At 39.9% G+C, this 16,716-nt stretch overlaps 1 protein-coding gene and 1 pseudogene across 1 annotated transcript; one reads left to right on the top strand and one right to left on the bottom strand.

Moving 5' to 3' along the window:
• Window positions 1-904: 904 nt before the first annotated feature.
• Window positions 905-1,851, bottom strand: LOC106801160 (glutathione peroxidase 1 pseudogene; annotated as a pseudogene).
• A 36-nt stretch (window positions 1,852-1,887) lies between these two features.
• CNGA1 (cyclic nucleotide gated channel subunit alpha 1) lies at window positions 1,888-16,042 on the top strand. Its single transcript, XM_004419040.2, has 8 exons — window positions 1,888-2,000; window positions 2,759-2,875; window positions 3,843-3,905; window positions 9,387-9,428; window positions 9,519-9,629; window positions 11,138-11,245; window positions 13,220-13,326; window positions 14,628-16,042. The coding sequence occupies exons 1-8, from the start codon at window positions 1,894-1,896 to the stop codon at window positions 16,040-16,042; spliced, it is 2,070 nt and encodes a 689-aa protein (XP_004419097.1). The 5' UTR covers window positions 1,888-1,893.
• The last annotated feature ends 674 nt before the right edge of the window (window positions 16,043-16,716 follow it).

Genomic DNA, 16,716 nt, shown 5'->3' with positions numbered 1-16,716 from the left:
AGAAGTCTTTCAGAGAGAGTGTTTATTGATGACAATAGGAAATTGGCATTCTGTAAATATAACCAGAATAGCCACATTCTGATGCTAAAAAGGAGCCAATGAAGCAACTCTCTTCTTAAAAAGCTGTTATTTCTTAGTAGAAATTGCTTTAATTATATTTTAAAATACACGTACACTTTCATTAACAAACATCACAAGAATTCTCTATTTACTATTTGCTAACTACTGGCTGCTAGTTATTTTCCTTAGTTGTTTGAATACTAGAGTGAAATAAAGAGCACTATTTATTGCTATCCTCACTTGGAGATTTAATATTTTACGAAATGTGAGTCATTCATTATTCTACTATAAGGAATGAAATGTATTTTACACGTTTTCCCACACCAAAGGATTTCCTCTTTTTCTTTTTTTGGTTTTTGCTTTTCTATTTTATTAATAACAAAGGCAAGTTTCCCGCAGAAATCCAGAAATGAGTGGTAGAAAAATAACAAAGGAAAAATCCCCAAGCCATGTAATAAAAACCTGGGAGCGCAGGCTAGGTGTGGGTGTTGTGGGGGAGGGGGAGGGATGGATAGATGAGCAGCGATCCGGGGTAAGGTGGAGGTATGGGACGTGTTGAAGTTGTCCAGCATCCTCAGGTCACCCTCTCAGCACGTTGTTCTTCTTTGGGTCGTCACCAGCACGACCATGGCACGGGACCTTCAGTACAAGCGCTGGTAAACCGTGGCACTGCTCTTGGAACCCGTAACCAGATACTGTTTTTGTTTGTTTGTTTGTCTATTTTGCTGACACCCGGCACTTTCTTAGTGAGGAGCCTTGGTCTGGGAGAGGGGAGGTTGGGATGGACACCCAGCGCCCACCTCGGGGGATTTTCCTGGATATCAGGCGTTTCCTCCGTGCAGGTTTAGAGGAAAACACCTCCATGGATGAAATCCCAGAGGGCAGCGCTATGACTGCCAAGCAGCGGGGGTGGAGGGGAGCCCTGGGCACAGCTGGGCCCCTGGGACAGCAGGGCTTTGATGTCGTGCTCGATGTTGAAGGTCAAAAGCGGCGGCTGTACCTGCGCGCAGGCACACGGTCCGGGCCCACTAGGAACTTCTCCAAGTTCCGGGTGACGTCGTTGCGGCACACTGGTGACCAGGTGATGAACCTGGAGTGGGTCATGAGAGCAGCGGCGCCAGCACGGGGCGCTGGCGGAGCCCCCCGCAGGAAGGCGAAGAGCCGGTGCGCCAGCGCGCCATTCGCCTTGAACTTCTCTAAGAGCATGAAGTTGGGCTCGAACCCGCCTCCGGGTCGGACGTCCTTGGGAGAATTTAGGATCTCTCCGTTCTTGGTTCTCCTGATGCCCGAACTGGTTGCACGGGAAGCCGAGCACTATATGGTTCAGAATAATTTAGGGAACTTGCTAAAAATGACTTGCTAAAAATGTGGATCAAGGGCTTCCTTATTCACTCCAAAGCTTGACCCTTTTTTTCTGAATGCCTTAGAAATTCACAGCTGATTACACCCGTTTTAGTATTTTATTTTACCACTTTTTTATTGTTACTTGATTGATTGATGTGTGTGTGAGGTCCCTATAGTTTTGTTCTACACTTACATTACATGAATATTTCAAAGTCAGGGTAAATCCAAAAAAAAAAAAAAAAAAAAAAAGTTCTACACCTCTAGTATATTCTTGAATTTTAAAAAGTATAGAAAAAACTAACTAGTGGTAATTAAGGGCTTAGACCAAGACTGTATTCTATTAAAGAATAATTCCTACATATAACTAGAAATAAAATTGTTAATACAGTCTTAGAAGAATGGTTGAGTGAAACTTTTGATTATATAGGTAAATATATAAAAAATCATCCTACTAATAAGACTTCTTTCTCCCCAGATATTAAACTAACCATGAAGAAAAATATTATCAATACACAGCACTCTTTTGTAAACATTCCCAATGTGATTGTACCAGATATCGAAAAGGAAATAAGAAGGATGGAAAATGGAGCATGCAGGTAAATCCATGCATTTTTTCATCCATTTTTAATACCAGCGACAGTTCTTAAATTTAACTAGGTTTAATTTCTGTTTAACTTTTTATTTATAACCTTGAACTTTGTAATTTATTTAATTTAGTGAATTTGTTTATACTTTGGAACAACATAACTTAATGAAATGAACATAGATATTTATTGTGGTCATTATTTAGAAGCATCTATGCCAAATACTTACTTAGTCACTGGCAAGACCTTTCTTCATGGGACATTTCACATCTTAAAGGGATAACATTGCCATAGATAAATGTGAAAAACATACCGAGTGTGAAATGCTAGCATGTTTTAAAAGTATAATTTAAAGTGGTTACCCTATAAATGAATAGAACATGTATAAATGTGGTTGACTTATTTTTAGTGGAAGGGAATGTTATCACAAGTTAGTTCATACAACTGTATGATATGACCTAAAGCACAAGTAGCATACTTTCTACTTGATAAATATTAACATTAACCAATTCATCAAACAAATGAAATATGAAAGACCTAGAAAGTAGTTTCTTAATTACATGCATTTTACTGAGTTGTGCATATACTCTGTCTAATACTATGTATTTTGTACAGTTCTCATTTCACTCTAATTAAAATTTGTTATATGTGTTAGTTTGAGAGGGAAGGAGAAGAGATGAGGCAATGGTCCCCCTAATGAGAAATGTTCTTCCTCCACAATGGTTTAAAACAATGATCTAATTCATCCCTGCCTCCTGTTGGACCGTAAGCTCCTTTTCTGATGATGATGACAGTGCCTCTATGGTTGAAGAATCAGAGAGTGAAAACCCCCATGCAAGGGATTCCATTAGAAAAAATTCACACAAAAGGGGACAACCATCACAGAGGTGAGCAGTATAATCTATCCCTCCCTATCTGTTTATAAACTATTATTTAGATGAAAGAAAGATATTGTATTCCTCCATTTAGTGGGCTTGGCCAATGCTCCTGCTACCCAGCCACTGTGGAGGATCTCGGGAGTAACTTGCTACTTCTGTTCCTTCTCCTTTTCCTCTCTTGGGAAACTGCCACTGCCTCATGATGATTCATGGCCATGGGGCTCCAACTCATAAACACTCTTGCTGATCATTTTCCTTGAGACCCGCGTCTGTCCCTTAAGAAACCTCATGCCCCAGTCTTCTCTGTTTTCCTCCTTTCTGATCCTTCTTCCAGGGTCCTGAAGCAATTGTATGTGAGAGGGGTTGGCTGTTGTTCTCTAAAATGCTCTGTCCCATCTGACCCTACTTTCAGGGAAGTAGAGCACTGGAGGGTGAGTAGACGAGAAAAGCTCAAAATCCTTAGTAGGAAATAAAGAGTCATGGAAACTTCAAACACACAACCCTGAGGGTGTGGAAGCAGTGTGGTGTTGGTGTGGATCGGGGGTTCCCATCCTATGGGACATGTTTACTTTTTCTCCCTCCTTTTTCTCCTCCTATTTCTCTTCCCACTGACCACCTCCAGCTTTTCCACCATTTTTATTTGTCTTTTATTCTCTTCCTGGCTTCCCTGACAATCTAAGTCTTAGGTCTCTTGCTGAGAGTTAGTGGCATCCAAGTTGGCTCACTCGAGGCCAAGAAGGATGCTAGTTCTTGGTGTGAACATTGATCAGTAGGCATTTTCTAATCACTTTGGTTCATGGCACTGATATTTGTCAACTCATGCTTCATGGAGGCTCTATCTTTTCGAAAGCTGTCTGGGCAATCATTAGTAATGAGTAGAAACTGAAAAGAATTTGTTCTTTAAAACTGTTTGCTTACCACGGACATTATACAGTTGGCGACTATTACGATTTCACTGTACTTTTTCATTTCCCAGGGATCAGTACCTGCCTGGTGCCATTGCGCTTTTCAACATTAACAACAGCAGCAATAAGGACCAGTAAGTACATTTACAATAGAAAATCAAAGCTTTGTTTTTAAAGAAAAGCAGTCAAAAGGTAGGAATATATTTGAATCTGTTAGAGAGCAGATATTTGCTAGATAAATTCTAATACAATGGTACTGATATTCTATTAATTTTTTGTTTGGTTATTTATTTCTGAAAAATGTAGCTACCCATATTAAAAGTAGTATTTATTTATTCACTTATTTGAATACATGTAGAAAAACCATGTCTATGGTGTACATGCAATTGCTCCTCCGTGTGGAAAGGGTGGCTGAGAAACATAAATGAAACATTATTAATCCTTTCCATTCTGAGCCAATGCGTCTTATGTCAAGTTTCCCAGGAGACAGTCTCTGAGATGGAGGTTTGTGTGCAGAGGTTTATTGGGAGTGCTCTCAGGAACAACACCTAGAAGGGAGTTAGGGGAGCAGGACTGGGCAGAGGGGAGAGTTGAACTTCAGAGAATAGAGAGAGTTGATATGTCATGTGATCCCTTGAGGAGCTCTGGAGCAGGGATCGTCCTTCAGAGTTATCCCATAGTTGGGCAATAGGACTGGGCCTGTACCCATGCACGGTCATTGGATAAGGGCTGCACCTAGGGGTGTAACTTTGAACATGGCGGCTTCCTTCAGCCAAGGCCAGCCAAGGGAGAGGGAAACTGTGAGCTGTCAGCAACCAGTGCTCTTGGGAGGTGGGGAATGAGTGCTCAAGTCCTACGCACCACTGCATCGATACAGCACACCTCTTGCACTGCTCAGCTCCACTTTCTTCCTATAGAAAATTCATGCCATTTGGGAATACTCACTCCAAGATTCTTGTTGTTGTTCTTTCCTAGGGAAGCTTATAAGAGGAAGGTTAATTAACAGGATCCTTGATAGCTGCAGCTGGTCTTGAGGCTTCAACTGAAATTCCTTTTCCCGTCCTTTCCTACTCATTCTAGAGTCCTCTCACCCTTGGCCAGCACTTCTGCTGGTCTCGATGACTTACCTGGTGGAATGAATGATACAGAGCCTCATCCCTGAAGGATTTGAGGTTACCATGCCTTTCTCAAGTCATAGCTATGGTACTTATCCATTTATCACTAAAACAGGGCTGGGGGATACCAAAAGACACCACAATGGATCACCTGGGTGCCAGATATATTTTCCTTCCCCTCATTGTGTAACAGCAGCACTATCTACTACTGATGATCAAGGTCAATTACCTTTGCCAATATGGTGACTCCCTTCCCCGCCTATTGGTTTTATGGCATGAGGGGCTCAAAGTGGTTGGGGAGTAGTCATAGCTTAATATTTAATTGGACTCTAACTATGTTCCCTGGCAGAGGCATGACCCTTCTGGAAACCAGGGCTTCTAGATCCACAGAGCCTAAAGTTGCTGGGATGGGAAGCACACATTCCCTATGTGAGTCACTCCTACTTAGACACTCCTTGGCTCCTAACCACTGCATTCTGTATAGGTCTAGAGCACCATATAATGGTCATTGATTTAGCATATATACAGTATCCTGGAGGATAGCACCTCATCTTCCTTGGGTATCAAATCTATCAGCACCTCAGCTGTGCCTTCAAAAGGCCACTCCATAACTCTATCAGATCAGCAGCTTCTGAGTGGTGCAGCATATGATAAGGCCATTGGATCCCACAATCAGTGTCCAATGCCACATCTCCTTTGCTATAAAGTGAGTCCCTTGGTGATGTTGTGGTCCCAAAGTGATGTTATGCAGTTTTCTGTGTTAGTGCATCACACTCTGTAAGCTCCTGGCTAGTGGCACTGGTCAAAGCCCTGTGGCAAAAATAGCAAATTAATACCCACAACATATATTGATTCAAATCAAGATATTTAATGCCCTTTCCATGGTGGAAGGGATCCAATGTAATTAACTTGCCATCAAGTAACTGACTGCTTTCCTCAAGCAATGGTGCTATATTGGAGTTTTAGCATTGGTCTCCATAATTGGCAGGCTGGACATTCAGCAACAGCAGCTAGATCACCCTGATGAATGGGAACTCATGGGTTGGGCCCATACATAGCCTCCATCCCTGCCACCATGGTTGCCCCATTAATATTCACATTGTGCCAGTACTGGGGATGCCAATGACAGAAACTGGCTTCGTCAGCTGGCTGAGTCATTCTGTCTACTTGGTTGTTTTGTGCCTTCTTCATGGTGCATGCTATTTGATGGACATTAACATGGGATACAAAGATTTTCAAATTTTGTGCTCACGCCTGTAAGTCCATTGAGTCTGCCTATACTCCAGAACTATTTTTCCTGATCTTTCAATCTCTTTCCGCAGCCTGGCCAACCAGCCAAGGCATTGGGACTACCCATGAGTCCTTGTATGTTCTTAATTTGGGCTGTTTCTTTTTCCACACAAAGCAGATAACTACGCATTGCTTGAAGCTGTGCCGTTGGGAAAATTAACCTCACCACTGTCTTTGAAGGCGACCCCTAAGTGGGGCTATGGTGTAAACACAGCCCATTTTGGCTTGCATACAGATGCCAAGCAGATCCATCTATAGACCATGCTCCATCAGTTGTTCCTAAAAGACCCACATATGGGCATAGGTGGGAGTTGAGGGATAGGTGCTGATGCAGCAGTGGTAGATGACGTGGAGAGAGAGTGCTGAGCCACCTGCGTGGGCAGCTTACTTATGCCCTCTAGTTCATGCTCAATCCAAGATATAACACTACATCGTATGGTAGATTGCTGTCTAACCTTATGACTTGGTAGTTCTGACAGATTCCAGCTCGTGGTAGGCAGCCATTTTCTGTCCTATGGTTAGATGATCCTCTTTCAGTACCCAATTAACATAATATCATTGATATGGATATGGTGGACCAATGTGAGGAGGAATGTCTAGATGGTCCAGGCCCCTCTAGACTGTGTCATGACGTTGGAGAGTTACTCAGCCCTGGAAAAGACTGTAAATGTGTACTGTTTTCCATGCCATGTGAATACAAATAGTTTCTGATCCTCTTCCCTGACAGTGATGAAAAATGACACATTCAGCATGACTGGCCCAGAACCTTAGGTATATAGTATAGTTCTGGTGAGTGCATCGTTTTCCACATCCGGCACAGCAGCTGCAGTTGGGGCTACTACGTGGTTGATTTTGCAGTGGTCTACTGCCATCCACCAAAATCCTTCTAGTTTTTGTAGGGACCAGACATTGAATTAAATGGGGATATGATGGGGGACCATGACCCTTGTGTGCATTAGGTGTTTAAGGATTGCATTTCCTTTCCTGTCCAGGATGCAATATTATTTTTGGCCAGCAAGTAAGAGGCAGTTTTAGGCATTTCACTTGGTCCTCCCTATTATGATAACTCTTGCTTCACAAGCCAAACAAATAGTGAGGATGAGGGTTCTGCCGATGACTAAATATATACTTTTACTTTGAGGAACTGGAGAAATGACCACAAGGTCTGTAGACCCAGTGGAAGCCCCAAAAGTTGTATATCATACAGGCTATTATTACCAGGCTACCCTTCGCCCCTCACTTTAATAAGGGGGCATGATGATGCTTCAATCCTTGGGTCTCAATATCAACTTGGGTCCTGTACCAAAAAGTCTTTAATGTATCTAGGTATTCTTTTTTCCTCAAGGTACAGTTATCCAAGTAAATGACCATAGGTTTTCTTTGGGGGAAAGACCAGGGAAATTATTACTGAATATACTTATAATGGTGTTGCAGTGTCCTTCTTCACAGGGGCATGGCTTCTCTTCCAGTCAGTGGTCTCATTTCTGAGAACTGGCTCAGGTTTAGAAACTGTTCAAGGGGTTGTGACTTTTTATTGGGTAAGTTGCTCTCAACCTCCTGATCATCCATTCCTGATTTGTTTTGATTGTATGTTAAATAATACCCTAACAAGCCAACTGGATGCCCATCTGTCTAGAAATGCAATATTCTTCTAACCTCTTCCATAGCTCTCTACGGGTTAAGACCCCTACCCTTACTACCATGCTCACCTTACTGCAAATTACAATTACGGGACCCATCTCTCTTCTGATGGGGAAGCATGCCACTGGTCTCTGTTATTTCTAGATCCTGTCATCCCTATTGCTCTCAGGGAATCCAGTTCTGTACCAGCTCTCCCACTATTAGCCCTGGCCTACAGAGGACAGCACCACTTCTCAGTAATGCTGGTGCCCCTGTCACCAGCACATTCCTTATCACTTTTGCATCTTCTGAGCCCTCTTGGGGAACATAATCAGCTGGTGGTCTATCTTCCTTACATAGTATATCCACTTTAGTGTACCACTTCTCTGAGTCTTTTTGATACCTTCCTCCATCATCTGTCATGGCATTTTGTAATTTCTATTTCACTTAGTGTGGGCCATCACCTTTTCTGAGCTTCCATGAACCATCCAAGCAGCGTGTTGGCACCATCTCCCAGGATCTATGCTAGGGTGTTAAATCCTGTATCACAGGAATGTGCTCCCATAGCGATCAATTCTCCCTCATTCAACTTTATGTTCTGTTCCTGTTTGTACATGACAAGTTTAGATGCCAACCCTCACCTCACTGTCAATTTTATCTCCCATTTCTCCTCAGTAACAGCTTTCCACTTCTGCTGGGTCATTCATACCCAGATGAAGTGCATTTGTACATTTGCACCTAAAAATTTCCCTCCCTTTAGCATCCTCCCTCTTCTTCTCAACTTCTCCAATTCTTACCCATACTTTGAGGCCTAGGTTTAGACCTACCTCCCTAACAGCCTTCTCTGACAATCCTAGTGATAGTCAGAGTGATGCCTGTTCTTTCATGTCTGAATAATAAATTTTCCCAAGACATCTGAGCCAACAATGGGAGTCTGCTATGACCTTAGGCCTGTCTGACCCCAGAATCCATTCCTCTGCTGATAGAGAAAGCCAGTCGTAGAAAGAAGCCTCTAATCATATAATCTCCATTCAAGAAGAAATTGTATATCGAAAAAAGGTGATCTCAAATCCAATGAATGATTCTAAGATTGAGGATTTCACTGTGTTACCACAGAGCTTTTTAACTACTCGTAAAATATTGCTTCAGTCAGGATTACTCCTCTAAAGAAAATTGATGGCATTTTCTTGAAATTCTCGAAGCTCTTATTCAAGGATAAATATAAATAATATCAAAGAAGCTTAAATTATAGAAACTAGTTTTTTGTATACATTGAGACTTCAAAGGTGCACTTTTTTGGGGGCTATTGTTTCAAAAATTTACCTCCTTACGTTTACACCTTTATCCACCTCCATTTTCTTCAATTTTCCACATGCATTAATCCAGGAATGTTTGTCTGTTTTATTATCTGGATGCATGTCCATTTTTTGTAGAACTCTCCATTAGGAGATCGGATTTCTGGTTTCTGAGCACGGGGCAAGGTCTTTGAACTCAAGGCTGAGAATTCTTGCTCAACGGAGAGGAAAGTAGATAAGAATGGAAGTCAGAATGTAACTTGGTTATGTGACAGAGATATTGTTTCTTCTTTAGAGAACCAAAAGAAAAAAAGAAAAAGAAAAAAGAAAAGAAGAGGTAAGTTAGACTTTGGCATGAGTGACCCCACATTTTTCTGCTCACAACATTTTTGTATTTTACTACTAACTACATCTCTCACTTTTTCAGCAAGTCAGATGATAAGAATGAAAATAAAAAGGACCCAGAGAAGAAAAAGAAGAAAGAAAAGGACAAAGAGAAGAAAAAGAAAGGGGAGAAAGGCCAAGATAAGAAAGGAGAGTAAGTATTTTTATTGACATTAAAATTAGAAATGAATTTGTGGTAGGTTTTGGATGTAGGGATAATTTCCTGAAACTTTATAGTAAAGAGGCCTCGTGTAAAGACTAAACAAATTGTTATCAAATGTGAATTAAAACTTTTTTCTAATTTTCTTAAAATGAGCAATGGTAGCCTTCTTCTTAGCTTTTTCATGAAGAATTTTCACTTTCACCAAGCACTGGTGAAGATAAACTTACCACTGGGAGATATTTAGGCTCCAAGGAGAATTGGGTTCCTAGGATCTTACTATCAGTTTCTTATTTTTTAATTTTTGTGAGGAAGATTAGCCCTTAGCTAAAATCTGTTGCTAATCCTCCTCTTTTTTGCTGAGGAAGATTGGCCCTGGGCCAACATCCATGCCCATCTTCCTCTACTTTATATGGGACACTGCCACAGCATGGCTTGACAAGCAGTGTGTTGGTCCGTGCCCGGGATCCGAGCCTGCGAACCCTGGGCCGCTGCAGCCAGCGCTCGAACTTAACCACTACGCCAGCTGGCTGGCCCCGTCAGTTTTTTTAATGAAATAAAAATTTAATAACATCATTAACATTTTTGACTAAAAAATACTGTATGACAAATGTTCCAAAGTAAAAAAGTCTCATTCCAAAAAAAAGCCATGCCTAATTTTGAGAACGATGCAAATGCTATCAAAACATCAGTCATTTGATATCCTTTCTAAAACAAACATTTGAGAGTTAGAATTTCACAAGGGTAAGGCTGAATGACATTTGCAAAGCTATCTTTTTACTTTTTATTAAAGGGAAAATTGTTTTCTAAACTTACTTAAAGAAAACTCTTTACCAGACAATGGTTCAATTATTTGTGCCTGTTAGAAAGTTGTTGAAGTTTGTATAAAGGGAGAAGTCTTTAAAAATATAGGCTTGATACCAGAAAAGTTTTAAAAATTTCCATTTGACCATATATTTTCTTCCTCCCTACCTTTGCCCTCTATTGCCTCTCTTAATCCTGCATGCATGCTTAAGAACAAGCACTTTTTATTGGATTGTGCTATATTCTTTCCACACAGATGAGAAAGAAGCCCCAAATTCCCCCTCCCAGTGTAGTTCCTGGTTGCTTTGTTACCTGGTAGGGGAGTGGCAAAGCCACCATTCTCCTACCACCCATAACCTACCTAAGGGGTCTGTGGAATATCTAGAGTTTGGCATAACCTACGCCATGATTCCTTATTTGTAGCTGGAGTGTCCTCAGCATCAGTAAAACAAAGGCTTTAATAAAAGTCTAATGTATGGTTTAGTGTAAGACTAGTAATTTAACTATCTATCCACCCCTCACTAGTTACTTATGACTAGGGCACATGTGCCAAGCTACTCTTCCCACTGTAGAGTGGGCTTCTTCAACTTACTTCTATTTTATTAATTGTGGGTGATGGGCATAACCATATTTGGTATTTAAAATAAAAATATTCTTGATTCTTGATAACCTTCCCCTTTATTTCTCATTGTTGCTAGAGAGAAGAAAGAAGTCATGGTTATTGATCCATCGGGAAACACATATTATAACTGGCTGTTTTGCATCACCTTACCCGTCATGTACAACTGGACTATGGTTATTGCAAGGTGTTTATATATTTTTGTGTATCTTGGCCCACTTCTAGTTTCCAAGTTAACTGATTAACAGTTTGACCTAGACTCTTCAGGACCTCCTTTTTCTACCACAGGTTGTACAGAGAGGCTACATTATTTTCAATGTGTTTTCCTAAGATCAGGAGTAGGTGCTTTGGTTCCCAATATACTTGGAAATCGAGTACTGGGATGAGGAGTGGAGGGATATTTTTAAACTTTTGAGTGCTCCATCATTTAACTAGAACTTTGGGAGAAACTATATTTTCTTTGACCCACAAGAAAAAATGTTGCCAAGAGTAGAAAAAGATCAAGGATCTAGGTTGTTCTAGAGCAAGATGTGTTTCCCAAGTGATTTGTATAGTTCCCTGTCTTTTAGACAGTAGATATCTCAGCCATCCAGGGCCAAGTGCAATTTCCTGAGGCATTTTGGGTACAGATAGTCAATATGAACCTGTTTATCAATGTGTTTCACCCAACGTATTTTGACTTTAGCTTGAGGTCATTTATTCTTAACAAAGCCAACTAGTATAAAGGAAAGAATGTTAGAATTCAGAAGTGTGAGAAAACTAAGTCCAACCACTTAGAAAGATTCAGGAAAGCCAAGGTTGGTTAAATGGACTCTAAGGACCCCTCCTAGCCTTAGCACGTTATACTTCTCATCATGATAACAAAGAGTTTTGTTTTCTTTGGGTAAATACTCAGAAGTGGAATTGCTGGATCGTATGGCAGTTCTCTTTTTAATTTCTTGAGGAAACTTGATACTGTTCTCCATAGTGGCTGTACCAATTTACATTCCCACCAACAGTGTAAAAGAGTTCCCTTTTCTCCACCCTAGCCAACATTTGTTATTTATTGTTTTTCTTGACAATAGCCATTCTGACAGGTATGAGGTGGTATCTCATTGTGGTTTTGATTTGCATTTCCCTGATAATTAGTGATGTTGAGCATCTTTTCATGTGCCTGTTGGCCATCTGTATGTCATTTCTTTGGAAAAATGTCTATTCAAGTCCTCTGCTGTTTTTTAATTGGGTTGTTTGGGGTTTTTTTGGTATTAAGTTGTATAAGTTCTTTTTATTTTGGATATTAACTCCTTATCAGATGTGTGATTTGCAATTATCTTCTCCCATTCAGTAGGTTGCTTTTTCATTTTGTTGATAGTTTCTTTCACTGTGCAAGAGCTTTTTAGTTTGATGTAGTCCCATTTGTTTATTTTTGCTTTTGTTGTCCTTGCCTGAGGAAACTGGTCTAAAAAATATTGCTAAGCCCACTAATTCAAAGAGATATATGCACCCCTATGTTCATTGTAGCATTATTTACAATAGCCAAATTATGGAAGCAACCCAAGTGTCTATCGATAGATGAATGTATAAAGAAGATGTAGTACATGTATACATATATATACAGACACACACACAATGAGATATTACTCAGCCATAAAAAAGAATGAAATCTTGTCATTTGCAACAGCACATATGGACCTAGAGGGTATACTGCTCAGTGAAATAAGTCAGAGAGAGAAAGACAAATACTATACGATTTCACTTACATGAGGAATCTAAAAAACAAAACAAATGAACAAACAAAACTAAACAGAAACAGACTCATAGATATAGAAAACAAACTCATGGATACCAGACAGGAGAGGTATTGGGGGGCCAGTTAAATAGGTGAAGCGGATTAAGGGTACAAACTTCTAGTTATAAAATAAATAAGTCACAGGGATGTAATGTACAGCATAGGCAATATAGTCAATAATATTGTAATAACTTTGTATAGTGACAGATGGTAACTAGACTTATCGTGGTGACCATTTCATAATGTATATAAATGTTGAGTCACTATGATGTATACCTGAAACTAATAGGATATTATATGTCAATCATACCTCAATAAAAAAATTATAGAAAGTGGACTTTTACCTAAATTGGCCCCCACTTTATTTAATTTGTACAAGTTTTTCTTTTACAGAGCATGTTTTGATGAACTTCAGTCTGATTACCTAGAATATTGGCTCATTTTTGATTACTTATCCGATGTTATTTATCTTCTCGATATGTTTGTACGAACAAGGACAGGTAAATATGTTCAGTTTTGGATATTTTGCTGTTTCATGCTTTTATCTCTATAATTTGAAATTTTCTAATTCAAGTATTCTTCAAAATAAACTTGCAAAAATCTGTTTTAGAAGAAAAGGCACGGTTGAAAGCAAGAGTACCATATACTCACCCACAGGCTTAGGCCACTCCAACTGATGCAGAAGGAGGTTACTAGGCAACCTTTTGAATGTGGATTAGTGGCTTTCCTCCATTATCTTGTTCACTGGGTTCATGCCAGGTGAAAAGAATAGAGAGAGCAGAAACAGTCTGCCAGTTCTGTGGGAAAAGGGTAATTGCTACCTAACAGAGATATACCTTGAAGAGGCGTGGGGAAAAATGTCATTGTACTCAGCAGAGCTGTACTAGAAATTTTATAAGAAACAGGAAACATATCGTTAACTCAACTTTGTGGTTCATGGTGAGGCCTTATTGACCAGGGAGCAGGATCTGATAGCATCCTACATGAAGTATTCTTGTCAAGTAGTTATAAGCTCATTGTTTCTACACTGCTCTCCACATGCAAATGTAACCAGTGTACACAGAGTATAGCTTTTAAGAATCATTATGTAAAATAGAAACATTCTCTAAATATCAGTGCGCTGAAGCAATGCTCCAGTTGTTCTGTCCTGTTTGCAGCTCTGGTAGGCAGCATATAGGAGGAGGAACAAATTCTTTCCCTAGTGTAATGTCAGAGTGCTGAAATTCTGGGTTTAATACACAAGGCCTATGGTAGCAGCATAAGAGAAGGGAAGATCCCAGATGTCTAAGGAAGCCTGGGGGGCAAGGAGGAGAGATGAAAATTCAGCCTCAATAGACACTTACGCCTCACACTGAAGGAGCAAGGCAAGAATATGCATAATAGTTAGACAGCAAGGCAGGACCCAAGCTTCAAGGGTGGGGCTGAGATTCTCACAAGAGAGTGGTGTGAGACATTAGGCACAGTGCTAGGGTGTTCAGGAAACTTTCCAAGAACACTGTTCATGAAAGAAATGGTTTTACCTGGATGGCGATGCTGGTTCTAGAGAGATTTGTATATATACATTGTATATATACATTGCATATAATTTCTTACTTATAAAGATTTTTTCTTCCTGCAAAAGAATATCTTCCACAGCCATATGTTGATTGGTGCTCATATCTTTCTACATTGGTAAAAGAATATTTATTGAAAGTGAATTCTTGTTTTGAACTCAACAAAGTTCCTTGAGAGTTACTTTAGAAAAATTCACAATGGCATAAAAAGGAAAAACATTAAATTGACTTTTCTTTTTCTATTTTAGGTTATTTAGAACAAGGACTGCTGGTGAAGGAAGAGCGTAAACTCATAGAGAAATATAAATCAAACTTGCAATTTAAACTTGATGTTCTATCAGTGGTACCAACTGATCTGCTGTATTTTAAGCTGGGGTGGAACTATCCAGAAATTAGATTAAACAGACTGTTAAGGCTGTCTCGTATGTTTGAGTTCTTCCAGAGAACAGAAACAAGGACAAACTACCCAAACATCTTCAGGATTTCTAACCTTGTTATGTACATCATCATCATTATCCACTGGAATGCATGTGTGTACTACTCTATTTCCAAAGCTATTGGATTTGGAAATGACACATGGGTCTATCCTGATGTTAATGATCCTGAATTTGGCCGTTTGGCTAGAAAATATGTGTACAGCCTTTACTGGTCTACACTAACTTTGACCACCATTGGTGAAACACCACCTCCTGTGAGGGATTCTGAGTATGTCTTTGTGGTGGTTGATTTCTTAATCGGAGTATTAATTTTTGCTACCATTGTTGGTAACATAGGTTCTATGATTTCCAACATGAATGCAGCCAGAGCAGAATTTCAAGCAAGAATTGATGCCATCAAGCAATATATGCATTTTCGAAATGTAAGCAAAGATATGGAGAAGAGAGTTATTAAATGGTTTGACTATCTGTGGACCAACAAAAAAACAGTTGATGAGAGAGAAGTCTTGAAGTATCTACCTGATAAACTAAGAGCAGAGATTGCCATCAGTGTTCACTTAGACACATTAAAAAAGGTGCGGATTTTTGCTGACTGTGAAGCTGGTTTGTTGGTGGAGTTGGTCTTGAAATTACAACCCCAAGTCTACAGTCCTGGAGATTACATTTGCAAGAAAGGGGATATTGGACGAGAGATGTACATCATCAAGGAAGGCAAACTCGCTGTGGTGGCAGATGATGGAATCACTCAGTTTGTGGTGTTGAGTGATGGCAGCTACTTTGGTGAGATCAGCATCCTTAACATTAAAGGCAGCAAAGCTGGCAATCGAAGAACGGCCAATATTAAAAGCATTGGCTACTCAGATCTGTTCTGTCTGTCAAAAGATGACCTCATGGAAGCTCTAACTGAGTACCCAGATGCCAAAGGTATGCTAGAAGAGAAAGGGAAGCAAATCTTGATGAAAGATGGTCTACTGGATATAAATATTGCAAACGCTGGAAGTGATCCTAAAGATCTTGAAGAGAAGGTCACTCGAATGGAGGGGTCAGTAGACCTCCTACAAACAAGGTTTGCTCGGATCCTGGCTGAGTATGAGTCAATGCAGCAGAAACTGAAGCAAAGACTAACTAAGGTTGAGACATTTCTGAAACCACTTATTGACACAGAGTTTTCAGCTATTGAAGTATCTGGAGTTGAAAGTGGGCCCACAGACTCTACACAGGACTGAAAAGCTGGATGAGGACCCACCTCATGATCCTTTTGGTGATGTGATTAGGGCAACTGTAAGTTGGAAGAAGAGGCAGATTCTGCGGGGGAATTTTTCCATGAGGAAAATGTGCTTTGGTGCAGGGCAAAAGGCCCACACGCTCACTTCTGAGCTACTATGATTAAAGAATCATTGTATCTTAGGATTTTCCACGATGGATAATGTGCAAAGACATACATTAACTTGTCAGTATGTATATCCTCTGATTTTTTCACATATGCTCCCTTCATGGAATAATGTTTATAAAAGTGAACAAGGATTCCTCACTTTCAGGCCACTTACATTGTTGAGGAGTAACTGGGAATTACAATGTACATCATGTGCAGGATACTATTTTAAAAGAATTAGAGTGCAATAAAGTAAAATAAATTCTAAAACTATAGCGTATACTATTTATTTGATAATTTAGTAGGGATTTAAGATCTTGTAGAGCTTCAGGGTCTTTTTAAGGACTAATCATTGTACTCTAGGACTTAGGAAAAGTGGTTGTAAGAAACGTCTTACTGATAAAAGCATGACAAATCAGACTTCACAACTGTATGCATATATGTTATATATGAAATATATAACATTGAAAAACGTATGTTGTAGGAATTTTTTATGATAAAATTTTTAAATTCTCTGATTATTAAGGC

This window comes from Ceratotherium simum, chromosome 8 (assembly GCF_057802395.1).
Source record: "Ceratotherium simum simum isolate JZ-2026a chromosome 8, ASM5780239v1, whole genome shotgun sequence".
Taxonomy (NCBI): domain Eukaryota; kingdom Metazoa; phylum Chordata; class Mammalia; order Perissodactyla; family Rhinocerotidae; genus Ceratotherium; species Ceratotherium simum.
This window is presented reverse-complemented; position numbering and strand designations above follow the sequence as displayed.